Genomic DNA, 19,165 nt, shown 5'->3' on the forward strand with positions numbered 1-19,165 from the left:
CCCCTCACTCTCCTTGATCCATTGTCAAGTGATGGTTTCTGGGTGGCTTTGCTTTCCAGAGTCTTTACGCATCTTAATAAATTCTTGCATAGCTTAGAAGCAGGGAGAATCAAGTCACTGGATAAGTATATACCTTTTGCAGAAATAATGACTTTTTGTCTTTAATTTCATCGGTATTGTGGAATTAATATTTCTGAAAGCTTTGGTTCTCTGCTGGCCAAATGTTGCCAACCCATTCTTTACTATGCCACATCTTCAGGCAGGTAATTAGTTGATGATGTTATTAATTAACTAACCGTAGAGGTGTTATTAGACTTCTAGATAGTTGCCCAATAATGTGCCAATGGCCATAAATGCCACTGGTCTGACTGTTCCTGACAGAGTTGCAAAACTTGTTCATAGAGTTGTAAAAAAAAAAAAAGTGAAAAAAAGCAAAGAAAATAAAGCCAGCCCTCCCACACACACACACACACGTCCCAGAACAGGTTGAGAAAGGAGGAAGTGAGTGGCAGAGTTTACAATAGACTTCTCAGCACTTCTCTGTCAGCCTGCAAGTCACTGACACAAGGCACTTGTGCTGCATAGCTTCACCAAGCATCACTCACCCCCGCAGCTTTGTGTTTTGGATGATTCCTACGGAAGTTGCAAGCGATAGCGGAATGAACCATGCGGGGGGTTCAGGGGAGCCCCCTCCTTCTCCAACTGCTAGCAGCGTGAGGAAGCGGCTCAGCGTTGGGGAGCTGCGGTTGATGTTTGAAGCTCGGTGCACGCCGGAGAGGAACGGGCAGAGGGAGCCGAGGAAGAGGAGGATGGGCAGCGGGAGTTGGCACAGGAGCAATGGGGAGGTGGTGGAGCAGCCGCGGATGGGGAGCTGGGAGCCTCTAACTATCCCACACTTAATGGTTACCAGCTCCGAGGAGCCGCCGCCGCCTCCTCCCAGCCCAAGCGCTGTGCTGCTGGACTTGCCCGGCTGGGATGGACTGAAGGGAGAAGGCTTGCTTAAACTGGCCAGCCGCCGGCTCTCTGTGTCCAACACTTCGCTCTCCTCCACCGGCTCTTCTTCTGCAGTGGAGGACTCCGAGGATGATCTGCTGAGCGACTCTGAGAGCAAGAGCCAGGGACATGTGGATTTAGAGCACAGCGAGGAGAACAGTCTGGTGAGTGGTGTGAAATGCTGCCGCCGGGATACTGCTTTCTACTGCCCACTCTTACAGCTGACACTTACATCTGACACTTACATCTGGCTGGGTCACTGATTGGTATCTGCTGTAAAGAAAGAGGTTCTGATTGGAGCATGGCTTGTACTATCTGTAATAGGGGTCCAGGTGGTGAATGACTGCTACTTGATTTAAAGGGGCAATGACTAGTGGGCAACGGGTTCTTGATTTAAAGAGACACTGGCGGGCAACCAGCAGATGATTTAAAGGGGCACTGATTGGTGGGCAACTGTCACTTGATTTAAAGTGGCACTGAATGGCCAGCGATTGACACTTCATTTAAAGGGGCACTGATTGGCCTGCGACTGACACTTCATTTAAAGGGGCACTGATTGGCCAGCGACTGACACTTGATTTAAAGGGGTACTGATTGGCGAGTGATTGGCACTTGATTTAAAGGGGCATTGATTGGTGGGCAACCAGCGCTTGATTTAAAGGGGCACTGATTGGCTGGTCACTGGCACTTGGTTTAAAGGGGCACTGATCGACCAGAATATGGCACTTGATTTAAAGGGTGACTGATTGGCCAACAACTGGCACTTGCTTTAAAGGTGCACTGATTGGCAAGTAGTTGATTTAAAGTGGCACACAATGGAATGAGCTGGTACCAGCAGTGTCAGAGTGGCCCACCAGGATACCAGGAAAACTCCCAGTGGGCCCAGGTGTCAGTGGGCCCGCATGCTGTTAAATATTTGGCCTATTTCAAGGCCATTCCCTATTTCTATGAAGCTAAATAGATGGAATACAAGTTTATAATATGTAAAGAATAGAGATTAGAAGAATAGAGGTTGAGTCAGGAGAGGAAGAATAATAGTACTGAGAGTGGCACCTGGTCTAAGGTTCTTGGGTGGGCCCCTGGTGTACCAGTCCGACACTGGGTACCAGAGAGGTACTTGATTGGTGAGCAATTTATCTGTTTTAAAATGAAACTGAAAATGCACCACTGGTACCGACTTCAAAGGGGTACTGTCTGGCAGGAAACAATTGGCCTGCTTTTGCTTTTAGAGGGAACCAATTAGTGGGTGATTGGAACTTATTTCAAAGAGGCACTGCGTGGTGTTTGGCACCAAGTTAAAGGGGAAGTGTTCGATGAATGGCACCTTTTTAAAGGGGAATTCATTTGTGACTGGAACTTTACGGGGCACATATTGGTAAGTAATTCATTCCTGAGTAACATACTTTTGCTGAAATGGGGTAAAGATTGGTTACTGACTGGTGTCTGTTGTAAAGTGACTACCTGGAGAATGGCTAGAACTAGCTGGAAAGGGGCACTGGTTAGCGAATGTCTGGAACCTGCTGTTAAGGAGTACTGAGTGTTGATCTTTTGAGTGGGACTGGTTGGTTACTGTCTTTGGTTGCATAATGCACATTTACACAATATCAGAACTGTTTGTATATGTGGCTGGTATGTGTTATTGGTATTTCCCCAAACGGGTTACTGATGTATGACTGATATCTTCCGTTATATGTGACCTGTCAGGTCATACTGCAAAACGGAACCACATTGGTTTCTTCTTCCATAGCAAGTTTGTGCATAGTAGGGGCACTATACAAAGTTTATATGGGGGGGTTATGGGGGTACAACGCCATGTTGCTTGTACAGTGGGGACTGTGTGCTACATAAGAGCCCAGACATTGCTGTCTCTAGAGATTAGTGTGCTGTAGTGTAGAGAGAATCGCTCGATTCAGGTACCCATCTCATAGAAACTTGCTGACATTTGGAACTGGTGCTTGCATGTCTCACTCAGTTTGTTTTTCAACCTCATCTGTGTGCCCAACTGCAAGGAAGGTACTTATGCATACATACAGTAAATACATTCTCATATGCAATTTAACATGTTTTTATTTAATTCAGTGGCAAAGGTATTGAACAGGGATGCCAAAGGTGAGCAGTGCAGTGTAGAACTGACTTCAAGTCACCCCTTTTCAACATGAGATCAACGAATAGAACTTGTGCTGAACATACCGATTGCCTATTATTTTAATAAAATGTATGGCTTTTATTTCTTTAGCTAAATAGGGTAAAAGGGGAAACTGAAGCTGCTCCGAGTTTGGTCCTTGCGAGGTAGATAATTAGATTACCAAAGCACAAGTTATCCCAGAATAATGGACTTCTGTTTATCTGTGCACTGGGAATCTACTTACCTACCTCGCAAGGACCACAACCAGCATTGTCATGGGTTCAGACACCTGAAAGTGTGGAATTCAGGCAAATTATGTTTTTCGGAAATAATATGCAGGAACTGAACTGTATTATTTTTTTTTGTATGTTTATTATGTAGTAAACTTATTCAAGATACACATTTTAGTTGAGTTTACATAATTAAAGCACATATAAAAATAAATATTGAACCGAACTGTATTTTTATTGCAATGGCTCTTGCAGCAGTTTGGGGATTTTTCACCTTAGTTTTTCAAGTGCAGCCTCAGAACACCCCAAATCTACACCTATAACTCTCAGCTTTCTGTGGGAATCCTGTGAAAGTGACAACACAAGTCTGATTTCTATAGGGAGCAATGAGGAAAGGAGTGGTGATTTCCAGCGTTTTGATGTTAAGTGAGGAAAGAATAACACAGGGAAAATTCCTGAAGCTGCTCAGTGTTCTATTGTCCTGAGGGGAAATTAAAGGAGAACTAAAGCTTAACTTAAGAAGTAGGCTAGAAATGTTGTATATTGTGTTTTGGGTTTCTGTACCAGCCCAAGGCAACCACTGCCCTTTAGCAGTAAAGATCGGTGTCTCCAAAGATGCCACAGTAGCTACCCATCTTCTTTTCTGCTGATTCATTGCACAGGCTCTGTGCTGCTGTCACTTACTGAGCTTAGGGACCCACTCACAATATACAGTACACAGAATATAAATGTCACAATATAACATACCTCCCAACATTTTGGAAGTAAAAAGAGGGACAAAAAATTTTTCCGCATGTAGCGCAGCAAAATTTTTGGTCACGCCCCTTTTCTGTGGCCACACCCCCTAATTACCATGTTCATTTGGCAGGTTATAAAAGTTTGAAAATATTTCTCCTTATCTAAACTGTTTTTTTGTGTCTCAAAATTGTTACAAAATATCTTATTTGCACCTGTTTGGTGTTCTGGGCTATCTGCTAAAAGCCAATTAAGTGAGAAACTTTGTTTCTTTTTCTGGCTGTTCAGTGCAGAGAAAAGAGGGACTTTCCAGTACAAATGAGGGACTGCGGGTTGAGCTGTCAAAAGAGGGACTGTCCCTCCGAAAAAGGGACAGTTGGGAGGTATGCAATATAAGACTGATTAGTAATTAATACAGATAATTACTACATGGCAGCACATAAACCAGTGCAATCCCCCCCACATAGCATCAGCTTTTATTACAGGCCAACCTCATTTTCTGCTTGATAATTTGCAACAACCCCTAAGCTTAACTTCTCAACAGCTGCTCAGAGCCCACTGAGCATGTGAGTGTCACAGACACTTTCCACGATGGTGACCCCCTGTGACAAGTTTGAAGACCTGGATCATTGCTCATTAATCATTGAAGCTGAAACTTTAGGCTGGTGCAATAAGTTCATTATATAAAATATGGCATTTTTTAGTTCTCCTTTAGGGTTGGGGCAGACGAGCAGATTCGGGGAGATTTAGTCGCCTAGCGACTAATCACCTCTTCTGCGTGGCAACAATCTCTCTGAACTGCCTTCCATCTGCCTTCTGCATGCTTGAATGAAGAATCGCCTGCACTAATTCACTTGCGGCGCTTCGATTTCCGAAGCAGTCCGAAGTTTCCTTGTTCATTCAAGCATACGGAAGGCAGACAGAAGGCAGTTCAGGGAGATTGTCGCCACGCAGAAGAGGCGATTACTCGCCAGGCGACTAAATCTCCCCGAATCTGCTCGTCTGCCCCAACCCTTTACACTTCTTGTCAGCATTGGTTGCCAATCAGCAGATTATTGTGAATGCAGATAAAAGCTAGCTTTGGGTTTTAAAATTTGACAGGACTAAAGCTAGTGACTGGTTGATTTTCTTTGTGATGTGAATCATTAGCTCTGGAGGGGAGATGCAGCCTTTGCACTCAGTGTTGCATTCTGCACTGCCTATCTGGCCAACAAATGTGCAGAAAACTATACTGTATCCTGAGGTTTTATCAAGTATTTATGGGGATGTCACTGCATACTTCTACACAAAAGGATACATATTTCCTAAGAGTTAATGCATAGCAGTTGCTAACAGATCTATTGATTTTTAAGGGCAGAGCCAGAATTCTTTTCAGAAATACCAGCTTGCTTGCATGCAGCTGGTGGAATAAGAATTCATATTGTTGCATCATGTTTATAAGTAGTTTAAATGCAGGAATCTTTTCCCCATACATAAAAAAAGGTTACATTGTTTTATAACAAATGGGAAAATTAAATGGGCTTTGAATTGAACTGCATTGTTTAGCTGGCTCTTCTTTACTTTCAAATGTGGGTTTCCTTGGCTAATATCTTTTCCTATACGAATATTCTAATATTACTAAGTAAATATTATTAGTAATTATTACATGTGTTTCTGGCTCAAAAGAAATTAGGTAACAATGAAATGCTTTAGCTCCTCTAGGACAGTTCTGGATAAGAAATCTGTATTTGGTTTTTCTTTGATAGTATTCTACTAAAATCTTTATCATGGTGCAACTGTGTAAACAAACAAAACCCATATATAATAGTAGTATTATTTTTTTACATGAAACATGATTGCTCAGAATGACAGGAAACCATGATAGTCTGCCTATGATCTGTGGGAACCATTTTCTGTGGGGCAGTCCCGATTTTGACAACTCAGCCGGCAGTCCTGGTTTCTTACTGAAATGTCTTTACTGAAATGTTTCTCTTTGATCTCTTGCATGCTAGAAAAAGATAAGACGTTTTGTACAATTTAAACAAAGAAGAGGCATTTTGGCAGAGAGCTCAGAATACTTAGCTCCTGCATGTAGATACAATTGTAACAATTGAGATAAGCTTAAAGGGCAATTTCACCTTCATTAGCAGAACTGTAATAACACATAAAATATGGCCCTGACACCCCCAAGAATGTGTTCAAATGTCCATAACCTGCCAAATTTTGTAAAATAGATGTGACATTTAGGGGGTGTGTCCACAAATTGGGCATGGCCAAAAGATCTTTTTGTCCCTCTTTCCAGTTTTCAAATGTTGGGAGGTAGGGATTTTCCTTCCTTCACCATGTTCCATGTGTGAGGTGACATGATTTAAGGAATTATGTATGTCTGACTGTGTAAAAAAAAAAAAAAAAAAAAAATATATATATATATATATATATATATATATATATATATATATATATATATATATAGATAATATTTTGTTTTGTAATAATTAATTTCGGATATATTTTTTGGCAATTTGGACAGTGTTTATGCACTTTTATATTAGCCCAACTGAAATGAACAATTCAGGTACATTCACTGATACTAGTTGATACAGTCACATCCCGATTTTACAGTTTCCATTAAAGAATAAAAAATGTTAAATGTGGGGAAAGGTGTATTGGGGGACATAAAATTGAGGTTTGACTGTAGGTGGTTCGGACTGTGAAAAAATAACTAAAAATGCAAATAAAAGTCAAATTCTCGGGGCAAGCAGGTGTTCTAAAAGAAAATGGGACTAAATCATGGCACAGAATGTGGGAAAACATGATGCAAAATTCACCAAATACACCTGCTGAAATGCAGTAGACTAAAAGCGCAGGGGAAATGGTGTAAACTATGGGAAAATGTTAACTAAACTGTGGAAGCGTAACATTGGGGTTTGACTATTAATTTGGGATGTTCAGTTTCATCAATTTTGTTTTGAAAAGCTTGAACAGATGATCAGAACCAGCATTTGATAGGAGTCCAATCAGTTTAAAGGGCAACTTGTGATGGTTTGTCAGTGCCTTTTTAATTACAGTGTATTGCAACATACTGCAAACGTGTGCAATGTCATATCTTCTTCTTGATGCCAGCTCATCCCCCAGTCTCATTTCTCTTTCTGTTCTGATTTCTCGGCAAGTTTATAAAAACCCCATTTTTCAACTGGACACGCTTTTTTCAGTGAGCCAAAAAAGGCATGCTTCTCTTTCTAAGCTGCTGGAACAGCTCTTCAGTATGGGCTATTGCTGCTGTAAGAGAGAGAGCTCAACACAGGCACAGAGTATGACTCTGAATAAATACAGCTCTTCGCAGGCATATCGTTTTACTGTTTTATTTTGAAGAGGCTTATGTAAAGTCGAAAAAAGTGCTCTCCCTTAGCAAACTAAAAGGCATAAAATGTGTTTCATTAGCCTAATAGTTGAATCAGCATCAGCGCACTCTGCTTCACCATATAAGGGTAGGCACATACTCTAAGTAAATAACTCAAATTCTCTGGATATCCTTTATATGTATTAACATATCTGTCATCTTCATTATCTGTCCCACACACATCTCGGTAAAGAAAGCTTTGTATGAAACCACATCAAATCAGACCAGTGGATTGTTTTATATCTAAGAATAAAGCTAATTCCTAACTGTATCACTAGGTGAATTTAAGGAAACCATAGTGGGAGAAGTTGTCCTGCTTGCACAAGGCACATATTCTGATGGTGTCCCTCTAGTCTAGAAACAAACTCCAGTTTTAGGAAGCTGCCTTTATTCCACACAATGTCAAAATACATTGTCATAGGAAACAAGTAGGAGCAGTTACTGTCTGTTCAAAGGAATGGAAAGAGTTGCATCCTAAAGTCCCATATATGTATTAGAATGTCTCTTTTCTGTATTTAGGGATGCCACCTGGCCGGTAAATATTATGCTTGATGCTAATGTTATTAATAGGAAAAAACTGCAAGAATATAGGAAGGCCGGTATTTTTTCCAGAAAAGGTAGCAACCTTTTTGTATTGTATATGTAGTTGTATGGTAGCATTATTTAAGCTTACTAATAAAACCACATTTACTTGGCTTATCATGGCCATCTAATTTTTGGGGATTTTTGTTACCTTTAGAAACCTATATAGTAAGCATGTTAGTTAAAGGGATACTGTCATGGGGAAGAAACACAACAGTTAATAGTGCTGCTCCAGCAAAATACTGCACTGAAATCCATTTCTCAAAAAAACAAACAGATTTTTTTTATATTTAATTTTGAAATCTGACATGGGGCTAGACTTATTGTCAGTTTCCCAGCTGGCCCCAGTCATGTGCCTTGTGCTCGGATAAACTTCAGTCACTCTTTACTGTTGTACTGCAAGTTGGAGTGATATCACCCCCCCCAAGCAGCCTAACAACAGAAAAATGGGAAGGTAACCAGATTGCAGCTCCATAACACAAGATAACAGCTGCCTGGTAGATCCACTCAATAGTAAAATCCAGGTCCCACTGAGACACATTCAGTTACACTGAGTAGGAGAAACAACAGCCTGCCAGAAAGCAGTTCCATCCTAAAGTGCTGGCTCTTTCTGAAAGCACATGACCAGGCAAAATAACCTGAGATGGCGCCTACACACCAATATTACATCTAATACACATGCTGGTTCAGGAATAATATTTTATATTGTAGAGTGAATTATTTGCAGTGTAAACAGTGTAATCTGGAAATCAAAATTGCATCGTAAAAATAATGACAGAATCCCTTTAAATATTTCCCTTCACTGTTGAATTAAAGAAAGAAGAAGAGGACCTGACCGAATGTGTGAGAAATAGTTTGACACAGAAGTGCACTATATCTTAAAAGTTGTTGGCATTATCAAAGAGTGCACCTGACACCTGCATGCTAGTGATTATACAAACAAAATACTGTACTTGATGGGAAACGGAACACAAGCAATTGTGCAATGTCAGAAGTGCACTGCAGTGTCATATATGTTGGTTCCACAGTGCCAGATAGAGAAATTGCTTCTTATCAGCAGTGTAGGGTGGCTTATCCAACGGGTCATCTACAGAGAGTAGTCTGCATTCCATATGCTGTTTAAAGTGTGACTAAACATGTTTAACTTCTGCTTCTTTTTCTTTTTTAAATACCACTGCCCCAGGGCTATGCATTGAAAAAAAAGGGTGTGGGAGGCCTTAAATTGTTTGCACATAGTTCCACCTTTGACGCAAACTATTTTGCTTCCAGCTGTTATTGCATTGGCCAATGTTATTGCATTGGCCTTGGTGGGTATGGAATGGGCCACCATACTTTTTATGGTGGGTCACAACTTTCCCTCTGAACTTTCAGCCATAGACGCACTGAATGTTGTACAAAACTTTTATTTGTATGATAATATCTGTGAGTGTATAGCCACTTTAATATATTGTTTTAAACCTTGATTTAGAGAAGCACAGTTTTGGGGTCCTTTAGAAAGCACCTATATAAATCGAGCCAGAGGCCAAATCGAGCATCGACGATTGGATCATACTGAACGCTATGTAGGCCCATCTTTAGAGAACCGCATCAATAAGCCAATGTGGTCCCTGCAATGAGAATTTAAAACCTAAATGATAGATATCTGCTGTTGGGGGGCCCATAGACAGGCACATAAACAGCCAACTTGGTCTGAGGAAACCAAATTGGCAGCTTGGATCTGCCCTGGCATGGCCAACTTTATTGTTGCTAAACCCTTAAGGTGGCCATACACGGAGAGATCCGCTCATTTGGCGATGTCGCCAAACTAGTGTATCTCTCCCCGATATGCCCACCTTGAGGTGGTCAATATCGGGCTGATTTATATAGGTCGGATTGTTCATATCAAATGGTAACGGGAGGTCGGATCGCGGGACCGCATCAACGAACAGATGCGGCCGCGATCCGATGGGATTTTTAGTCCCATCTTATCGAGATCTGGCTGACTTTCAGCCAGATCTAGATCAGGGAAGCCCGTCGGGGGGCCCCATACTCGGTCTGTCGGCAGCTTTTATCGGCCTGTGTATGGCCACCTTTATGAGTAAAATATAAGGATATTATAATTTACCGAGAAGTTCCATGACCATATACAGGTCATGGAACTCCGAGGTGACTTCTAATATCCTTATATTTTGCAACAGGGGGTACTGTGTTTATTATGATACACAAGTTTCAGTGAGTCATGTAAACACTAAGCTCCAATTATAACTGATGACATCACTAAGCACTGTTTATAAGGATATAAAGTTACAGGATATTCATGGATCTTGTGTATATATATATATAAAACAGTCTGATCATTTCCCTATGGGACCAGACTGTAAATGATATCCTTATAAACAGCGCGTTCTGACGTCAGAACGCGCCGTTTATAACAGGGGCCCCAGGCCGCCGGCGCGCCCAAATTGGCAACCAGAATTTCTACTCCGACCCCCCCACAAAATGTACCCCCTACTAGAAATTTATAAAGATATCAGAAGTCACCTCGGAGTTATGTGACCTGTATAAATGCACTCGGCCTGCGCCTCGTGCTTTTATATGGTCATGTAACTCCTTGGTGATTTATAATATCTTTATAAATTACAATAGGGGGTACATTATCCACTATATATATATATATATATATATATATATATATATATATATATATATATATAAAACAAAGATATGTCAATGATTACTGTTCATACTGTATTATTACTGTTCCAGAGATGGTGAGTCATATACATTTATTAATTTAATTTTGGAATGCCTGGGCATAAATCTGAAAACATTATACTGATATATAAAAATAGATGGATAATGTTTAAAAAAAACAGATGACTGATTATTTTGATATTGAGCAGCTCTTGCTAGGTTTTCATGGTATGTGTGGATTGCATAAAGAGGCTACACAGTCTATCAAATGCCTTTTACTTTGCAATATGTTACCTTGATATGTGTGCCAGTTCTTTTAGGAATTATCTTTACACAGGAAAATGAGAATCCGAGTGTGAAAACAATCTAAAAATAAGCACTTGCTACATTGTTAGTTTTAAGTAACCCCAGCAGATTTTGGTAGAACTGACTGCTGTTTCCATTTATAAGTTTGGCACAGGATTTCAAAGTTTATGGCCAAGTCAGATGCGAGCTGAGTGTTGAACTCTGCATTCACATTGCTCAAGTGTTGCTCACTCTTTTTCATTTTTTTTTATCTCAGGGTTACATGAGACATCATACAGAGATCAAGGCACAGAGTAACAATTAGGTGGTTATTTATCAAAGGTCAAATTTTAGAGTTTTATATACTTCTAAAGGGATACTGTCATGGGAAAAAATTTTTTTTTCAAAATGAATCAGTTAATAGTGCTGCTCCAGCAGAATTTTGAGCTGAAATCCATTTCTCAAAAGAGCAAACAGATTTTTTTATATTCAATTTTGAAATCTGACATGGGGCTAGACATATTGTCAATTTCCCAGCTGCCCCAAGTCATGTGACTTGTGCTCTGATAAACTTCAATCACTCTTTACTGTTGTACTGCAAGTTGGAGTGATATCACCCCCTTCCTTTTCCCCCCCAGCAGCCAAACAAAAGAACAATGGGTAAGTAACCAGATAACAGCTCCCTAACACAAGATAACAGCTGCATGGTAGATCAACACTCAATAGTAAAAACCCATGTCCCACTGAGACACATTCAGTTACATTGAGAAGGAAAAACAGCAGCCTGCCAGAAAGCATTTCTCTCCTAAAGTGCACAAGTCACATGACCAGGGGCAGCTGGGAAATTGACAAAATGTCTAGCCCCATGTCAGATTTCAAAATTGAATATAAAAAAATCTGTTTGCTCTTTTGAGAAATGGATTTCAGTGCAGAATTCTGCTGGAGTAACACTATTAACTGATGTGTTTTGAAAAAAAAAAACATGTTTTCCGATGACAGGATCCCTTAATGAACTCAAATGAACTCGCAACTAGAATGGTTTCTAATTGAAAAAAAAAAAAAACAAGCGGAAAAAACTTGAATCAGCTAATTCAGGGTTAACAACACAAAAACTAGAATTAATTATTAACAATTTTTTGGCAGACTAAAACTCAAATTGCTCAGATTGCTGGATGAAAAAACTCATCAGGAAGGCTATTAACATCTTCAAATGGTTCAAGGGACCTCTGCCATTGCCTTCTACATGACCTCAACAGGTTTTGGATGGTGTATTTTCAGATTCGAGATATTGATATTCAGGCAAAAATCCGAAAAAATTCTGGATTTTTAGGAAAAAGCTCCAAAAAATGAGTGATTTGAGAAAAACTCGGTACAATTTGGGTTTTCGCTTGATTTTATCAAGTTTTCCCCTGATCTGATTAAATTGTGCTGTCAGGTATACTGTTTTGTTTCAGAATGCACCAGTTAAAAGTGCTACTCCAGCAGACTTCTGTACTGAAATCCAATTCTCGAAAGAGCAAACAGATCTTTTTATATTCAATTTTGAAATTTGAAACATGGGAATAGACATATTGTTTGTTTCCTAGCTGCTCCAGTCATGTGACTTGTGCCTGCACTTCAGGATGGAACTACTTTCTGGCAGGCTGTTATTTCTACTACTTAATGTAACTGAATGTGTCTCAGTGGGACTTGGCTTTTAATATTGAGTGTTGTTTTTAGATCTATCAGGGAGCTGTTATCTTGTGTTAGGGAGTAGCAATCTGGTTACCTTCCCATTGTTCTGTTGTTAGGCTGCTGGGGGGGAGGGATATCACTCCAACTTGCAGCACCGCAGTAAAGAGTGACTGAAGTTTATCAGAGCACAAGTCACATGACTGGGGGCAGCTGGGAAACTGACAATATATCTAGCCCTAATACTGTAAATGAGGCCCTGAATGTAATGTAGATTTCCTGAATGGCAAATAGCTCATGGACACTCATTTATTTATTCAATCATGCATCAATCAATTAAATTGTGATACAGTAATAGCTGCAGTGTAAAGACAATTTGAGCTCTTTATAAAGTATTAAACAAAAAAACTAATAGAGACCGAGCTTTATGCAAGGAGAGTTTTTTTTTTTATCACACCAAGACTGATAACATTTATACTAATACTTAATGTCTGGCACCATGGTAGAGTGTACATGGTTTGTTCTGTGTTTTAAGGAAGGGGAATCATTTTAACTTTAAACAGTGTGTTTATTTTAATGTCTGAGCTAGTGCTATGCACCTCTATAGTACTTTCTACCTGTTTCCCATGTAATTGGCATTAAAAGCTTGTTTTTTTTTTCTTTCTTGGATCTAATCATAAAATTATTCCTGAATCTAAATGGGATGATATTCACTGATCGTTGCCGACAATCAGGCAAACCTTGTAATCCTCCATGGTGCTTGGGGGTGAGGGTGGAATAGATTAAAGGCAGTTCCTGACCACTTTTGTAAGGGTGATGTGAAGTGGAGCATGCAAGGGACATGATACTGTACAGATGGATATACATAAGAATAAAAGGCTTGGGTTAAGGTGAGCAGCAATATAAGCTTTCATGCATGCAGTGACAGACAATTCATTACATTCCAGTTCTATGCAAATAAATAGCTCTCAGATTGCTAAGTCTTTCACAGTTCAGTAGTAACAATTGTAGCAGTACATTTTGATTGTAGTGCTGCCTTCCAGTTTGTCTCGCTTGGCAACCACTGCACAAGAACTTCCAAGAGTGCCAGTGCTCCATGGTGTTGATGCCAAGCCTTCTTCTGATTCTGTCCAGAGCTGCATATAACAAGGGCATTGCATCTTAAACGGGGTGGTTCACCTTTAAGTTAGCTTTTATGATTAGCCAATTCTAACCTTTCAATTGATCTTCATTATTTTATTTTTTATAGTTTTTGAATTATTTGCCATCTTCTTCTGACTCTTTCCAGCTTTCAAAAGGGGTGGTCCCTGACCCCATCTGATATTCCAGTCTGTTATTCAAATCAATGCATGGTTGCTAGGTTAATTTGGACCCTAGCAACCAGAAAAAAATGCAAACTGGAGAGCTGCTGAATAAAAAGCTAAATAACTCAGAAATGGCAAATAATAAAAAATGAAAAGCTATTGCAAATTGTCTCAGAATATCACTCTCTACATCATCTTAAAGTTAATTTAAAGGTGAGCAACCCCTTTAAAGGGTTTTCTCATTGCTGTCTCAGTTCCATGGTTATGGTCTTCCTTTAGGGTGCTGTACGTACACAGCTAAATTCACTAACCAGTATATGGGGCTAAACTATTCCCTGCTAATACTGGTTCTTTGCAAAATGAAACTTCTGGCCAATTTTGTTTGGGGGACCCAGCAATCTTTCTTCAGCAAACATAGCTACAATTCAACTAATGGACTTACCTTCGCTTATACAAAAAGCTCAGAATAACAGGTACAGGACAACGCTAATTCACTAAAGTGCAAAGTTGCGTCCAGGGTGCCGAACGCTAGCGTATTTTTACTAGCGTTACCTCGGCAATTAAAGCGAAGATACGCTAGCGTTGCATAATTAGCATACACTGGGAAATGATAAAGTTACATGGACGTATATGTTGCAGCAAATACACATGAGCCCACTGTATAGTTTATGTTCCAAATGTTAGAAAATGGAAGGGGGAACCCGGTTACCCAAAAAAAAAATTACGGACCTTTGCAGGCTATCGCTCTGAAAAAAGGAAAAGACGCCAGTGTTTTTTGGGACCTAGAAAAATGTTAGAAAGTCCTATGCACTCCATTGCACATTGCGAATGTGGTAACGATCAGTAAAAAACGCTTATTAGTGAATTTGCGGAGTTACGTCCATTTGCAAGAGAAAAAATTTGTCTGGCGATAGAGTGCGAATGACCGCTAGCGCCTGTCTTTTCGCTAGCGAAGTTACGCCTGTGCCCGTTAGGAAATTTGCAAAGTGCCTGAATGACGTCTCGCTTGCGAATTTTCACTAGCGTTAGTCAATTCGCCCTTTAGGGAATCTGCCCCCTGGACTCTTGAAAACTCAGTGGATTAAAAACATAAAGAAAAACTTGAACGCAATCGCATTCTACTGATTTTTAATGCGTCTACCAACTTTCAAAAAAAAAAAAAGCTTACATTTTGCTAGGACAACTGCCATTGACTTCTAAATAAAGTCTGCAGCTTTTAGAGACACATTTTTACATTCAAGTTTTTTGTCCTTAATAAATCTTGAACATTCAAGTTTCAGATAATTCCAGTTTGTGGGTTTTTAGTTTAAAAAACCTTGAATCGTGATAAAACCTTGAATGTGAAAGTTGATAAATGTGCCCCTAAGTGTGCCACTGGCGGTAGTGTGGCAGTAATAATGGTCTCTATCAATTTCCACAATGTAGACATATGTTTTTAGGTCTTAGTGACTGTTCTATAGTGAATGAAGTACCCCCTCTTGTGAAATACAAGGATATTATAAGTTACTGAGGAGTTTAGTGTTCAGGCTCATGGAACTCCCGAGTTGACTTCTAATATCCTCATATTTTGCAACAGGGGGTACTTTATTTATTATAATACAAAAGTTTCAGAGAGTCACGCTACAGAAATTACAACACTAAGCTCTGACTAAAGGTGGCCATACACAGAGACATCGCAAACGAGCGGATCTCTCCCCGATATGCCCACCTAGGGCCCAACAATCAGATCATAACGATGGGTAAACAGGCGATTGCGTGACCGCATCAACGAACAGATGTGGCCCTTGATATAACGGGATTTTTAGTCCCATCTGATCAACATCTGACGACTTTCAGCCAGATATCGATCGGGGATGCCTGTCGGACACGGGTCAATAAGCTGCCGACTCGGTCTGTCGGCAGCTTTTATTGTCCTATGTATGGCCACCTTTAGTACTGTTTATGTGGATATTATTTACAGGATATTCATGGCTCTTCTGTATTATATATCAGTAATCAATAACCTTGGTAATAACAGGTTGCTGCTGTATAAGTGAACCTTAAACACATTTTATAAATCGGAAGAATCATGTAATTATTTTAGATATGTCATTTTTTATTTCAAACTTCTTATTTTAGGCCCTATTTAAAAAGGATCAAAGTAGTAATGTTTCCAGCTTCACCAGTTTCCATGACACGACAGACTAATAATGTCTATCTTGTGCAAAGAATTTGCTTTTATCATTCACTGACATGTAAGCAATTCTCTCTTTACTCATTTAGGCCCATTTACAAAGGGGGGTGCATTGTAACAGTTAAGTAACCTGCCCTAACAGAACGGACAGGATTCCTGTAACTACCATTAGCTTCAAGCAGGGTTCCTAACAACAATAGTAAAGGTGCGCCTTGCTTGCAGAAACTCTCATTGTCCAAAATGGAAAGTGATTTGTAATAATCCCATTGTGTTTTTTTTCATAGCATAAATGGATGATAAATCATCATGTGTTGTTTGTGCTGACTGAGCAGTGTGCAGTTTTTATTTGTTTTCACTGTGCCTTTTTGCATATTTCTCTCTAATAAGCTGGAAGAGCTTGACTAACTAGTAAATAGTGGTAGCTTTGTCAGACATTCATCACATATTTTGCTGCTTTGTTTGTTGTAAGAAGCTGATGCCAAACATTCTTTTGAAATTGATGGTTAAAAAGAATGCATCAATGATGAATGCTTGTTGCTCCGTGTATTGTTCCTGAGATACCAGGTGTGTATATGACATAAGGTATTAGATAGCTGGGGCTCTAAATAGATCTTCATTCAATCAGGATCCTCTTGAGATATATATATATATATACATATAATACACAAGAGTCATGAATATCCTGTAAATTATATCCTTATAAACGGTGAGTTCTGATGTCATTTCTGTCACATGACTCACTGAAATTTGTGTATTATAATAAATAAAGTACCCCCAGTTGCAAAATATGTGGATATTAGGAGTTACCTTCGGCCTCGTGTTTTTATATGGTCATGAAACTCATCGGTAACTTATAATATACTTATATTTTACAAGAGGGGGGTACTTTATTCAATATATATATATATATATATATATATATATATATATATATATATATATATATATATAGTGAATAAAGTACCCCCTCTTGTAAAATATAAGGATATTATAAGTTACCGAGGAGTTTCATGGCCATATAAAAACACGAGGCCGAAGGCCGAGTGTTTTTATACAGGTCATGGAACTCCGAGGTAACTTCTAATATCCTCATATTTTGCAACTGGGGGGTACTTTATTTATTATAATACACAAATTTCAGTGACTCATGTGACAGAAATGACATCAGAACTCACCGTTTATAACTGATGACATCAGAACTCACCGTTTATAAGGATATAATTTACAGGATATTCATGGCTTTTGTGTATTATATATATATATAGTGTAGTGAAATCCTTTTTTACAAACTTTCTGGGGTTGCAGATGATATAACCAACAAAAGCTGGAGACTTTATGTAGAAATCAATGGAAGTTGTCCTAGCAAAATGTAAGATTTTTTTTTTAAAAAAGTTGGTAGACTCATTGAAAATGGGTAGAATGCGATTGTGTTCAAGTTTTTCTTGACGGTTTTGGCCATAAAAAAACTCGTAAATTCTAATTCAAAAATTCGAAATTAGACTTTTCACTTCGAACCTTGATAAAACTGCCCCTTAATAAAGACCAACTGCATATCGTCTCAGTATATAATTCTCTACATCATATTTTAAAAAAGTGAACAACCTCTTTAAATGAAACACTATTAGAATATTCACATGTGTATATACACAGTACAAGCCCTACCACAATTAATGTCAGTATACTTTTTCTTCCATACTCATACCTTTTGTAGCTGTTGTGTAACCTAAGTCATGCTACCCTCTTCACCTCTTGTATTTGTGATTTTGTATAGTCAATGTATGAACCCATTTATAGTACAGTGCTGTGGAATATATTGGGCCTTTATAAATACATGTTATTAATAATAGATCTCTCCATACGCCATGCTAATATAGCTAAAATGTATCCACACTCCATCCTCAATTAACCCATCTTCCATCCACTAATGCAGCTCTCTGAGTAGCTAATATCTAATGGTCCACAGTAGAATTCCCTGTGGATACAAACAGGTAGAATCAGAAAGCCTTCACTTAAAAAAAACAACAACTGTGCTGATTGTGGCAATTCAAATCTTCCTTTGTTGACAAAATATTCCACGTCTTACTACTTGCCCAAAAAAGAACATTTGTGAGATAAACAAAACTTAGGGGCAGATTTATCAAAGATCGAGGTGAATTTTCGAACTGAAGAAATTCGAATTTCGAGCGATTTTTGTGTTCTTCGACCAGGGAATAGTCCAAAATCGATTCGAATATGCAAAAAATTTGAATATTGAAATTTATCATCTACTGTCTTGTTAAAAATTCGACTTTGACCATTCGCCATCTGAAACCTGCTGAATTGCTGTTTTAGCCTATGGGGGACCTCCTAGAACCTATTTGGAGTCAATTGGTGGACTTTTTTGGGAAAAACTTTGTACGATTCGAATTAGACCTATTCGACCCAAAAAAAACTTTGACTTAATTTTGGTTGGTCTTTTTGAAATCGAATTTCGAAGTTTTTTCAATTCGAAATTGGACCCTTGATAAATATGCCCCTTAATGAGTGTTTTTTCCTTTTAACCCAGCCTTATCAGAAATCAAAATCCCAACCAACATACCGCTGAGCTATTAGGGGTGGACTGGCTGCAGTTTCTGCTTTATTCACCCCAAATAACTTCTCAGAAATATCAACTGGGAGACCGGTTTTCATACACATGTAGTAATGCAAAATGTAGATCAGATCAGTAAAGTGGATTATTTACTGGAGAGGGTGATTACTGAAGGATGTGGCTTTTTCCAAAGGCAAACAAAACGCCCTCAGCAGATAACAATGTTATTTGCCTTGTTGACATTGCATACCTCCCAAGAGGCTAGGCCTGATTACACAGAGATTTTGCAAGTAAAACTGTAACTACCTGAGACGCTTGCCAAGCTGTGTTGTGTTTGTCAAAGCAGGTGCTTGATGCACGGCCTTGATTTGAATTGAAATGGCATTTTAAGTCCCTATTAAATTCGTGTTCCTTTGTTCATTTATGGGCAGATTTATTAAAGGTCG

The 19,165-nt window shown here is 39.2% G+C and overlaps 1 protein-coding gene across 1 annotated transcript in view; it reads left to right on the forward strand.

The window, feature by feature from the left end:
• Positions 1–440: 440 nt before the first annotated feature.
• Positions 441–19,165, forward strand: part of itpka.L (inositol-trisphosphate 3-kinase A L homeolog) — a 60,890-nt gene continuing 42,165 nt past the window's right edge. Inside the window, exon 1 of the mRNA XM_018231130.2 lies at positions 441–1,157. Within this exon, the coding sequence (XP_018086619.1) occupies positions 627–1,157 (531 nt within the window). The 5' untranslated portion in view covers positions 441–626. The remainder of the gene's footprint in view (positions 1,158–19,165) is intronic.

Source organism: Xenopus laevis, chromosome 8L (assembly GCF_017654675.1).
Source record: "Xenopus laevis strain J_2021 chromosome 8L, Xenopus_laevis_v10.1, whole genome shotgun sequence".
Taxonomy (NCBI): Eukaryota; Metazoa; Chordata; class Amphibia; order Anura; family Pipidae; genus Xenopus; species Xenopus laevis.